The sequence below is a fragment of the Bombyx mori genome, chromosome 10, assembly GCF_030269925.1.
Source record: "Bombyx mori chromosome 10, ASM3026992v2".
Lineage (NCBI taxonomy): Eukaryota > Metazoa > Arthropoda > Insecta > Lepidoptera > Bombycidae > Bombyx > Bombyx mori.
Genome location: NC_085116.1, coordinates 15,740,101 through 15,752,884, shown reverse-complemented (window position 1 = coordinate 15,752,884; position 12,784 = coordinate 15,740,101). Strand labels below are relative to the sequence as shown.

At 43.5% G+C, this 12,784-nt stretch overlaps 1 protein-coding gene across 1 annotated transcript; it reads left to right on the top strand.

Moving 5' to 3' along the window:
- Positions 1-4,580: 4,580 nt before the first annotated feature.
- Positions 4,581-7,810, top strand: LOC119628396 (esterase FE4). Its single transcript, XM_038013412.2, has 3 exons — positions 4,581-5,144; positions 5,829-7,072; positions 7,510-7,810. Exons 1-3 carry the CDS (start codon positions 4,968-4,970, stop codon positions 7,688-7,690), a joined length of 1,602 nt encoding a protein of 533 aa, XP_037869340.1. The 5' UTR covers positions 4,581-4,967; the 3' UTR covers positions 7,691-7,810.
- Positions 7,811-12,784: the final 4,974 nt, after the last annotated feature.

Below are 12,784 nucleotides of genomic sequence, written 5' to 3'. Positions count from 1 at the left end.
GGGGTTGATTCGAGTGGGAGGTAGATTAAGTAACTCCAATTTACCTTATTCGGCGCGCCATCCTCTTTTACTTCCTAAGAAGAGCCAGTTAGTTGACCTGTTGGTGATGGATCGCCACATCGCAAATTCGCATTCCGGTTGCAATGCGCTGCTGGCATCCCTCCAGAGGGAATTTTGGATTCTGTCAGGGCGTCGTACGGTTCGGAGCGTCCTTTTCCGGTGTTTACCCTGTTATCGGCTTAAGGCGTCTACGATGCAGCCTCAGATGGGAGATCTGCCTCCAGACAGAGTGAAGAAGATGAGGCCGTTTTCTGGAGTTGGTACGGACTTCGCTGGGCCCTTCATGATCAAGGCTTCACGTTTGCGGAATGTTAGGTTAATTAAGGCTTATCTGTGCGTCTTTGTCTGTCTTTCAACCAAAGCTGTACATCTTGAAGTTGTTGCCGACCTTACAACTGAAGCCTTTATTGCGAGCTTGGATAGATTTGTGTCCCGTCGAGGTTTACCCGAATTGATACGCTCCGATAACGGAACGAATTTTGTAGGTGCGGACCGTTACTTGCGGGATGTAGTAAATTTCTTGAACAATAACCAGGTGGATATTGAAACGGCCCTCTCTCGTCGCGGTATTCGGTGGACCTTCAGTCCTCCAGGATGCCCCCACTGGGGTGGAATTTTCGAGGCAGTAGTAAAATCGGCTAAGACTCACTTGATGCGCGTGATAGGGCAAACCTCGCTCACCTTTGAGGAGTTAACCACGGTATTTTGTAAAATTGAAGCGGTACTTAATTCGCGGCCGTTGTGCCCGCTCAGTTCAGACCCGAATGACTTGGAGTCGTTAACTCCAGGCCATTTCTTGATAGGACAGCCACTCAATGCGTTGCCGGAGTATCCCCTCTCGGATATCAAGCCTGGACGGTTGAGGCGATACCAGATGTTGCAGCAGATGTCCCAAGATTTTTGGAAACGTTGGTCCCTTGAGTATTTACATCTGCTCCAGCAGCGCTTTAAGTGGACGGATAAAACCAGTCCCCCTCACGTCGGTGACCTTGTGTTGGTTAAGGATGCTAACCTGCCGCCACTGCGTTGGCGTAGGGGGCGCATTGTTAATCTGTTTCCCGGTAAGGATGGGACCCCTCGGTCTGCAGAGGTTCTGGTCGGGGACTCGGTTCTCAAACGAGCGGTCACAACGTTGTCCCGGCTGCCAGTTGATTAGGGACAGGTAGGGGACCTGTCCGGGCGGGTGACTGTTCGAAACCAATCCGTTAGTTTTTGAATTTTTACCACGGCAACACGGGTCGCGATTTGACGGTGCCGTCGCGATTTGACATCTGTCACTTTGTCTTGCTTCTCGAACGGGACGGTACCTGTATATTGACGGTCTACGCTAAAGTTGTGTATCATCGCTAATCCTTATCCATTCCTGCCCCATACCCTTCTCCCTAAGTGATACGGCGTGAGAAGACGAAGGCATCGGTTCCGGTGAGTGATTGCATGATATTTTGTTAAAATAGTACATACGGCGCCGCGAATCGCGGCACATGTTCGACGCGCACCTCGTGCTGGTTTCCGTAGCCCTAGGCTGCCACGAGGTCGCTGGGTTCGAATCGAACAAGTTTAATTTAATTTTAGTGTACATAATGTAACATTTAGTTTAGAAATGATACCTTTAAGACCTAATAATGATTGTTTTAATAAATAGGTTGTTTACTTCATAATAAACTAAAATCAAATGCTTATTACACATTTATTTGAACCAATATTGATACAATGCTACATTCTACATCTAGATCAGGGGCTCCCAAACTTATTTTGTCTACTGCCCACTTTGAGAGTAAATTATTTTTTAGCGCCCCCATTTTTTCACTTACTTAAAAACCATTATAACTTCAAATTAAATTAATTATTGCGAGCTATATTAGTGGAGATTAAACATTCATTCTCAACGAGACTTTTACTATAACCCGCAAGAGTTAACTTGACACCTGAGCGCGAGGTCTCAAGTGAACTCTCACGGGCTACACCTGCTAATGAAAATGATTATTGAAACGCAACTCTATAGTATTCAGAGTATCTTTTATTCAAAATAAAACATACATAATCGTTTCTAATATATAAACTAATGTGTAGGATGAATCTGATGCTGTTTAATAAGTTTGTTGATATCAAGGTTCCAATTTACTCAAGAACAGCCACAAGTCGCCACGTTGCATGCAAACGATTTCCCTTTTTAGTAAGCAGCGTTGCCACAGCACTAAATCCACCTTCACACAAATATGACGATGGGAATGCTGTCAAGAATCGTTGAACGATTGACAGCAATCCAGGGTACGATTGCGGGAACGGTTTTTGGTGCCAACATTCTTAGTAGCCATTTTTGAACTTGATTTTTATTTTTTTACTTCTTAATTTTTTTTATTGCCCTTGTGGGAAGACGAGCGTACGGCCCACCTGATGATGAGTGGGTACCGTGGCCCATGGACTTCAGCAATGCCAGGGGCAGAGTCAAGCCGCTGACTACCGCTTAATACTTTCCACATGCCTCGTTTGAAGAAGGACATGTCATAACGCTCGGGAAACACCGTGGAAGGGAGCTCATTCCATAGCCGAATGGTACGTGGCAAAAAAGACCTCTGGAAACGCACTGTGAATGACCGCAGTGGCTCCAGGTAGTATGAATGAACTCTACTCCGGTGGCGGGCGGTGCGATGGTAAAAACGAGATGATGGTATCATCTCAAACAATTCCACAGAGCACTCCCCATGGAACATACGTTATTTTATACCCTTATTTCCTCGTTCGTTGTCAATTCTGTAAGTTCTTCTTCCAGCTGAGGTGATACTGCTGTGTTGACATTTGAAAGCGGGTCCAACATTCAGTCTGGTATTTCCAAGTTCTAAAAGTCCTGGTATCGTTCGGTGAAGTCAATGTGGAGGTTTTCCAAATGTTGGCAGTATTCAAACAAGACGTCGTTACTGCAGGATACTGATAAATTCATATGATTGTGAAACTCACGTCTACCCAAATTTGTTTTGTATAGAAACGGTCTGACTGTGGTCATTTTTTTGTTTTAATCAAATTTAGTTCATCGGCTTGCAGTTGGAGATTCACGGTTGTTGAACAATTTATACAGATCTTTCATGTAAGCTATATTATTATCATACTTTGATGTAATGAGCTTGTTGCGCAATTCTGTATCTTTAGTTTCCAAGAACTCTATGACAGAGTCAAACAGGTTGTAAAATCGAGTCAGACAATTAGTTGCCTCTTTATAGCCAAATCTTCGTCATTAGTAACACAAAGCTGATGATAATAATCTATCATTCAAAGAGCTTTTTTTTTAATGCTTAGATGGGTAGACGATCTCACAGCCCACCTGGTGTTAAGTGGTCACTGAAGCCCATGGACATCTACAACGTAAATGCGCCACCCACCTTGAGATATAAGTTCTAAGGTCTCAGTATAGTTACAACGGCTGCCCCACCCTTCAAACCGAAACGCATTACTGCTTTACGGCAGAAATAAGCAGAGTGGTGGTACCTACCCGTGCGGAGGTCCTACCACCAGTAAAAGCTGTTACGGATTTAATTGACTGCTTTGATGACATATTGCACTAATTGAAATAGTCGTTCACTTAAATTTCTAGCAATGAAATGTTGTCTATGAATAACGCAATGTACAGCAAGGACATCAGGAATTTTATTTTTTAAGTACACTATGAAACCTTTATGGTACCCTGTCATAGCCGGAGCGCCATCCGTGGTAACTGATATAATCTTTTTCGACGGAATCTCTTTCTCATCACAATACTTTTCCCCAATGTATTGAATGTGGTTTCGCCTTTTGTATCGGTCTCTAAACTCCAGCAAAAAATTGTTCTTCACATATTTTCTCATATTTTATAAACCTCACGTAACAATGCTTTATTAGTTAGTAAAGTGGACTCAACCAGCTGAATTGAGAATCGACTAGTCCTCAGATGATTGCACATTGAATCTGCAATGTTTTCAGCAATTTCATCAATTCTTATTTTCAATTCAATTTCAATTTTTATTTAATTTATTCAATAAAACAGTTCACAAGTTGTAGTTGAGAGTTGAAAGCACAGTCGGTGTCCAAGAGTCCCCTCCTAGATGAAATTACAAATCGGCCCCCAAGCCTTTACACAACGCCCCCATCTTTTTCTGGGTCTCTACCGCCCCCTTTTAGGCCTGCAGTGCCCACAAGGGGGCGTTATCGCTCACTTTGGGAAAGGTTGGTCTACTAGTCTTTAGCACAGATGTCAGAGATGAGCGTAATCCCCAATGCCCCGGCTGACGATTAATAACCACGTAAAATATAGATCACGTTGCATTGGTATTAAACTTATATTGTTCAGAGTAGCCAGTTCATGCATGCACGCCTCATACTCTTCGTCTTCTGATGAGAGGTTCTTCAGCACCGCATCCATCAACAGCGGGAGTCTCGTCACTCGCTGTATCGGTAGCATCAGGAACGAGTGGAGGGATAGACTCTGGCAAGCCGGGTGACTCTCTAGCCTGTGACCGAGTGATAAATATAGCTTTCTCTCGATCTGCGCACATGTGAGTACTAGGGTGGTAATGTATGGCGCGGCGGGTTTGCATTCACAGAGACGATAAGTATAGATCGATTAACGATTATCATATTTAAAGGACTCACATATCTGACCATAATATGTATTGTTTTCACGATTCATGATGTTTTTGGACAATATTCACTAATTTCAATTAATGACTTTCGAATTCTTATCGATAAGAGATCTAATTATGCAGAAAGAATATAGAATATCAGAGATCCTATCGATAAGAGACGATTACGGGTGCGTGACAATGCATATCAGATTTATTTGATTTAACAGAGATTGTCGCTCCGTTATCATTTTGAGCTACAGGTCCTAACTATATAAATATCTGACAGCGTCCAAACAGCACATTCCCAGTGCAAGTATGCTGCGATTGGTTGCTCTGTTAGGCTTGTTGTCGGCGGTGGCTGCCCGGTTGAGGGTAGACCCCCTTGTTGATACTCAGCGGGGACTCATCAGGGGACTGAGGTCCGAAAATGGAAAGTTCGCGAAGTTTTTGGGCATACCGTACGCACTAGTTGATGAGAACAATCCTTTCGGGGTGAGTACGAATATATTTTTTCCTACCTATTCTAGTAGCCTTGAGGGGTTATGCTAGATTCACAGAATGAGTAGTTAGGTGAGCTGACGGGGCTCTAACCTGACGACGTTGCTAACATTAGCCCTAGCAAGAGCAGTGTTTCGTAGAAGCTACCACCGGATCGGAAGCGCGACCCACTGAGAAGATCCGCTGAGAAACCCAGAGGGTTGTGTCTGTGGGTTAATTTACTCGCCGAGCCCTTCGTCGCAAGCGACGGGTTCGGCAAGGATGACGACCGGTGCTTGAGGTACCCAAAAGCACCGCTAGTGGATCAGCAGGATCCGAAATGACGCTTGAGTACAAATGAGTGTATTTTGAAGTATCGGGGTCTAAGATACTTATTTTTACCAAAACACGAATCAGTCAAATAATATTTATATGGATGCGATAGATGTTATAAGGTACAAAATTCAATGAATATGTTTGGGTTCATATTGTAACTTTATTCGGCGTTTATATTATTATTTTTTAAAAACGAAAGCCAAAATTTTACGCTTCTCTCCAGAGGTTCTAAAGTGTTAAGTTTGCTTACAAGCATTCAGGAGAAGAATTCTAAACCTATTAATTAAAATAAACAATCTAACATTACAATACTCGTAATAATTGTAATATTCTATCGAAATCAAAGAACATGTTATTTTTCAGCCATCAGTACCACACCCTGGTTTCGAAGAGACATTCGAAGCATACGATGATTCCGTAGTTTGTCCTCAAGTTACTAAGGGCGTCGGAGTTGGTAGTCTTCAGTGTTTGAACCTGAACGTTTATGTCCCAAACACGGCTACATCGCGCAACAAGCGCCCCGTGATGATTTGGATCCACGGAGGAGGCTTCGCCACCGGCAGTGGGACAGGCAGGGACTTCTCCTACGACGACCTGGTCCGACATGACGTCATCGTCGTATCGGTCAACTACCGACTCGGACCCTACGGGTTCTTATGCTTGGACAGTCCTGATATTCCCGGGAACCAGGGTTTGAAGGATCAAGCTCTTGCTCTCAGATGGATTAAGGAAAATATCGAAGCGTTCGGCGGAGATGTCTCTAAAATAACCTTGTTCGGAGAGAGTGCTGGTGGCGTCGCTGTCGAGCTACACCTACTGACCGACCAGGATAAACTGTTCAATCAGGTGATCATCCAGAGTGCATCTGCTTTCTTTGCTGGGGGTATTAGGAAACCTAGCAACCGTGTTCCAATAGAAATAGCAAGCCAGCTGGGATTCGAAACTGACAACTTCGTAGAGGCGGTAAAGTTTCTGGCCGGTCAAGACCCCCACCTGGTGGTCGCAGCCAGCACTTCTCAAAGCTCTGCCATAAGAGGCGGTACTCTTAGACCTTGCCGAGAGAACAAATACGACGGAGTTGGCAATTTTCTTTCGGATTTTCCTGAAAATTTAAGGGCTAGAAACATTCCTGCTATTTATGGAGTAACCAATAAAGAATTTCTAACATTACATGCTTATGTGACCCCAGAAGATTACGAGGTGACAGGATTTCGAACTTTTCTGGAACGGGCTTTCAACTTGACCGATAGCGAGATGGAAGACCACGTGAGACATTTCTACATCGGAGACGAGACGCTGACCGAGAAGCAGTTTGATGAGTTTATAGATTTTGCGTCGGACTATTACTTTAACTACGCCGTCCAGCGGTCTATTAAGAAGTCATTGGCAGACGGTAACAAGGAGGTATATTACTACGTGTTCTCGTACGACGGAGGCAGGAATGCCATGAAGCAGTACCTCGGCATAACGGCGGAGGGCGCTGCGCACGCGGACGAGCTCGGCTACCTGCTGGCCGTGGATTTGGTCCCGGGACAACACATCGCCGAGGAGGACCAACTGATCATCGACAGGATCACTACTCTTTGGGCAAATTTTGCTAAATACAGGTATGTTCAGCTTACACGTAAATATATACCAATAAACAATTTGAGTAATGGAACTCCAATTGCAAACCGATTTCCTTAAAGTTTCTTTTGTTTTATTACTTATATGGTTAGACTGGCTCGTGACCCACCTTATGTTAAGTGGTTACAGGAACCCTTAAACATATACAACGTAAATTTCGTCACCCATCTACAACGGCTGCTCCACCCTTAAAACAGAAACGCATAACTGTTTCACGGTACAACTGGGCAGCGAGCTGGTACCTACCCGCGCGGACATTACACTATGTTATTCCTTCACCGTGGAAGTCATTCGTGAGCATATGTTTAGTACGTATTGCATTAGAAAAATTGCAGTGGGCTTCCTTTAGGCCACAACGACTTCAACGTTACAGAGATCAATGTGTATAGATGTCGTTTGATGCCTTTCCATGTTCCAGCAACCCCACCCCTGAGCCGACGGACCTGCTGCCGGTCGTGTGGACGACAGTAGAAGGTAACAAGCGGCCGTATCTGGACATCGACACCGACCTGCAGCTCAGAAGCAGGCCCTTCCACCACCGGATGGCCTTCTGGGATCTCTTCTATAAGCTCTATGGAGAATTGGAGCGCAGGAACTAGCAGCCGAAATAAAAAATGAACCAGTACGAGATACGGTTTATACGACGACAAGAATATAAACTGATGACCAGGATGCTTATATATATAAATATAAAGTCAACATAAATTGAATCTTATGTATTTTAGATGTGTTTCATTTATTTTAGTATCTCCCTGCAGATATGGCATTTTAGAATGAATCCCACACGACCACGATGTCAATCTGAATTTAAAAAACTAGAGTAACATGCATGTGTCAACATAATGAGGGTCTTTCCGGTGTCGCCATGGAAACCCCCCACAAAAAAGGCACTCCTAGTGAGTACTGATAGCTGTCAACAGTACGGGCACTCATTCCGTAGCTGTCAGTCGTGCTTCTGATGTCTCAAGTTTGGGCGATCACGCCACGACCCTCTGTGCTCGCGACCGGAAAACCGCCATCGAACCGTTTAGTTGCGTCCTGTATCGAACACAAGGTCACCCCGCGAACTACCGAGGTTGCCCCCAAATTGAAACGCCGCGTTGCTCGACAACACCGCCTTCACGCTCCCGGCCCTGAAGCTTCAGCACACTCTGTGCTAAGTCTGCCTTCGTGCCGGCAGCATGCCCAGCGTTACGGCTTGGGCTAAGCCGTTGCCATACACGAATAACGCTGTGACACCCCTGTAACTCGCCCCTCTTCCGCGATTCGTCCTTCCCCCGCCACTTGTCGTCCGATTGCGTCCGACAACCTCGCACTAGCGATCGACATTTTCCAGTCGATCAACTTTGAGCGAGTTAGCGCTTCGAGCGATTCCAACCGCACCGCCTCCCCTGCACAACGCTGACGTATACGCGTCATCAAATACGCACGTCCTCCACTCTCTACGCCGGTAATCAGTGGCGTACATAGATAGAATAAAACTCCTATCCGTAACGATAGGATTTTTTAAACGCTTACGGTCTCGCAAATCAACGTGATCAGGATTGTGATTTTTAGTGTGACCATCGTATTGAGATTTTCTTAGTACAGGTGACCCTCCTTAAACCCACGCGTCGCGACCCTAAAATTGCAAACCATACATGATTAGGAATGACAGACTTACCGCTCGCGGTGATGGTACTCTCTGCGCTCGCTCACATCGAAGCATCAGTGTGCCGAATCTCACTGACGGGATACTCGCCGATCGTCATTGCGTCCGCTCATAAGAGTGTTCGATAAGATCGTTATAAGCAGTGATATCGAGGCGCTCGGCATGGATGCTCTGTCATTCTGGCGGGCGACCTGAATTGTAAGCACATCAGGTGGAACTCGCATACCACAATCTCCAACGGTAGACGTCCCGATCTCAACTTCGATATCGTCGTTCCGCTAATCTCGATTCACTGCCCGGGTCCTATTTTTCTAATGAAATACGTACTTAACAAATGTTCACGATTGACTTTCACTGTGAAGGAATAACATGGTGTAATAAAAATCAAAGCCGCAAAAATTAAAATTTTGTAAGTGGTAGGACCTCTTGCGAGTCCGCACGGGGAGGCACCACCACCCTGCCTATTTCTCCCGTAAAGCAGTAATGCGTTTCGGTTTGAAGGGTGGGGCAGCCGTTGTAGATGTCTCTGGGCTCCAGTAACCACTTAAAACCAGGTGGGCTGTGAGATCGTCCATCCATCTAGGCAATATAAAAAAAACGATGAAGTAGTTTCAGAGTTAGACTCAGACCACCGTCCCGTCGTTATGAAACTTGGTCGCGCTCCTGATTGACGTTCTCGTAACGGGAACGCGTCACGAGAACTGTGGTGGATTGGCACACGCGAGGCATTAGCCTGGCAGAATGTGATCCACCATCGCTCCCGCTTAGCCCAGAATCTACCCCGTCCCCTCAGGATAGCGTTGAAGCCATAGACATCGATGGAAGTCAAAGACCTGATCAAAAATCTACGTCCTCATAAGGCTCTCGGTTCTGATAGTATATGTATCTAATCGTGCTATCAAATTTCTACCCGCCCAACTCATCCTGATGATGGCATTTATTTTCAATGCCTATGACGAATTGCATCTTTCCTGCGGTGTGTAAAGAAGCGGACGTTATCGGTATATATAAACCCCATAAACCGAAAATTCTTCCGACTAGTCAACCCGATCAACCTCCTAAAACCTCTAGAAAAACTGTACGAGCGTCTACTCTACAATCGCCCCAGAGACTTCGTCTCCTCCAAGGGAACGATTTGGATTCCACACGAATCACTCATGCGTACAACAGGTGCATCGCTTCACGGAGCACCTTCTCGTTGAGCTTAACTGACGTAAACCGATTAATACGGGAGCCCTCTTCTTCAACGTCGCAAAAGCGTTCGAAAAATTTGGCAAAACGGTTTGGTATTCAAACTATTTAACGTGGGCGCGCCGGACAGTCTCACCGTGATCAACATATGAGACTTCTTGTCGAACAGTTTTTTCAGATACCGAGTCGAGGAAACCCGCTCCTCCCCGCGACTTCTCACGGGCGGGGACCAGCAAGGCTTCGTCCTCTCTCCGTTCCTATTTAGTTTATTTATCAACGTCATTCCTCAGTGGCCGCAGATCCAGTTAACCTTATTCGCCGACGACACGACCGTTTATTATTCGAGTAGAAACAAGTCCCTAATTGCTAGTAAACTTCAAAGCGCAGCTGTAGCACTCGGACAGTGGTTCCGGAAATGGCGCATCGATATTAACTCGGCGAAAACCACAGCGGTGCTCTTTCAAAGGGGGAATTCAACCCCTATTTCCTCCCGCATTAGGGGTAGAAATATCACACCCCAGATCGCCTTCTTCGGCCAACCCATCCTTTAGGCCAGGAAGGTCAAGTTCCTGGGAGTCATCCTGGATACATCTACGACATTCCACCCACAGATAGTCTCTGCGTGATCGCGTCGCGTTTATTCTCTGCAGACTTTATTATTCCATGATTTGCTAGCGGAGTAAAATGTTGCCGCCGCTGACTACTCCCCAACTCCTGCTCATGCAGGAGCCAGTTACCGTCGACGCCTCGGATATATGGGCGCAAACGCCACTGTTGGCAATAATTAACATAATAATATATAGTTTAGTTTATTCTATGTTAATATTTATTTATTATTAGCAACAAAACTGTTATTCTACCATATTTAATAATTAGCAGACACTGTTTTGATGTGAAAATTTCCATAATATGTTTAATGTTTATATTATTGTTTAAAAACACAAATGACTGTATAAATGATTAAATATGAATAAAGCATAAATATTCATAATGATTTATATTATAATTAACAGTACTAATAATTTAATTAAGTATTGTAATTGTTATGCAATTATGTTGTTGGCGCTATCTATTATTAGGCTGGATAATAACAATGTTAGTTAATATTACTTAAAAGTAATTCATGTAAAATAAATTAAATGTCAGTCATGTAAAAATCACTAAAATATGTATTGTGAATATTAAGCTATATTTTGTGAATTGTTTCGCGGTAATTACATTTGTTTGTGTAAAAGAAGTTGTAGAGTTGCTATAAACATCAATCACAAAATGGCTAATTGTGTAAGAACCACTGAATAACTCAGGCGTGGCTTTTTGTTGTAAACAAGTAATGTTAAAGTTTTATAGAATTGTATTGTATTTTAATTGTAAAAGACCTTATTGTGTGTAAACCCTGGCGTAACGCCGACAGATACGTCCTTACGAATCAATGAACTCCATTAACCTCAGCACTAGACGCCTTCAGTTCTAACACTAAGAGGTCGAACTCGGCAAAGAGTTCGACGTGCAACCAAACGCATAGATCAGTCCGCTGAGTTTCTCGCCAGATCTTCTCAGCGGGTTGGCGACCCGATCGATAGTAGATTCATTCGCGAAGCAGCTGCTCTTGAGTTGTTAGGTCTCTTTTGGAGGCGCGCGGGCAGCTGTTATCAAATCCCTCCTCCCCTCCGTTCCGTGACAGAGATGAAAATCATGGATCCATTCCAAGCCATGTTCGTATCTTATCTTTATACAGTAGTTCAATTTAATTTTAGTGTACATAATATTATAAAAGTTTAGAAATGTTACCTTTAAGACCTAATAATAATTGTTTTAAGAAATAGGTTGTTTACTTCATAATAAAGTAAAAGCAAATGCTTATTTCACATTTATTTGAACCAATATTGATACAATGTTACATTCTACATCTAGATCAGGGGCTCCCAAACTTAATTTGTCTACTGCCCACTTTGAGAGTAAATTATTTTTTAGCGCCCCCATTTTTTCACTTACTTAAAAACCACTATAACTTCAAATTAAATTAATTATTGCAAGCTATATTAGCGAAGACTAAATATTCTTCTAACTCTTACGGGCTACACCTGCCAATGAAAATGATTATTGAAAAGCAACTCTATAGTATTCAGAGAGAGTATTTTTTATTCAAAATAAAATAAACATAATCGATTCTAATATAAAAACTAACGTGAAGGATGAATCTGATGCTGTTTAATAAGTTTGTTCATATCAAGGTTCCAATTTACTCAAGAACAGCCACAAGTCGCCACGTTGCATGCAAACTATTTCCCTTTTTAGTAAGCAGCGTTGCCACAGCACTAAATCCACCTTCACACAAATATGACGATGGGAATGCTGTCAAGAATCGTTGAACGATTGACAGCAATCCAGGGTACGATTGCGGGATCCGATTTTGTAGCCAACATTCTTGATAGTCATTTTTGAACTTTATTTTTATTTCCTCGTTCGTTGTCAATTCTGTTAGTTCTTCTTCCAGCTGAGGTGATATTGCTGTGTTGACATTTGAAAGTATTAATAGTAAGTAAGTAATGTAAGCTATGTCATGTTTTGATGTAATGAGCTTGTTGCGCAATTCTGTATCTTTAGTTTCCAAGAACACTATCACAGAGTCAGACAGGTTGTAAAATCGAGTCAGGCAATTAGTTGCCTCTTGATAGCCAAATCTTCGTCATTACTAACACAAAACTGATGATAATAATCTATAATTCAAAGAGCTGTTACGGATTTTATTGACTGCTTTGATGACATATTGCACTGATTGAAATAGTCGTTCACTTAAATTTCTGGCAACCAAATGTTGTCTATGAATAACGTGATGTACAGGAAGGCCATC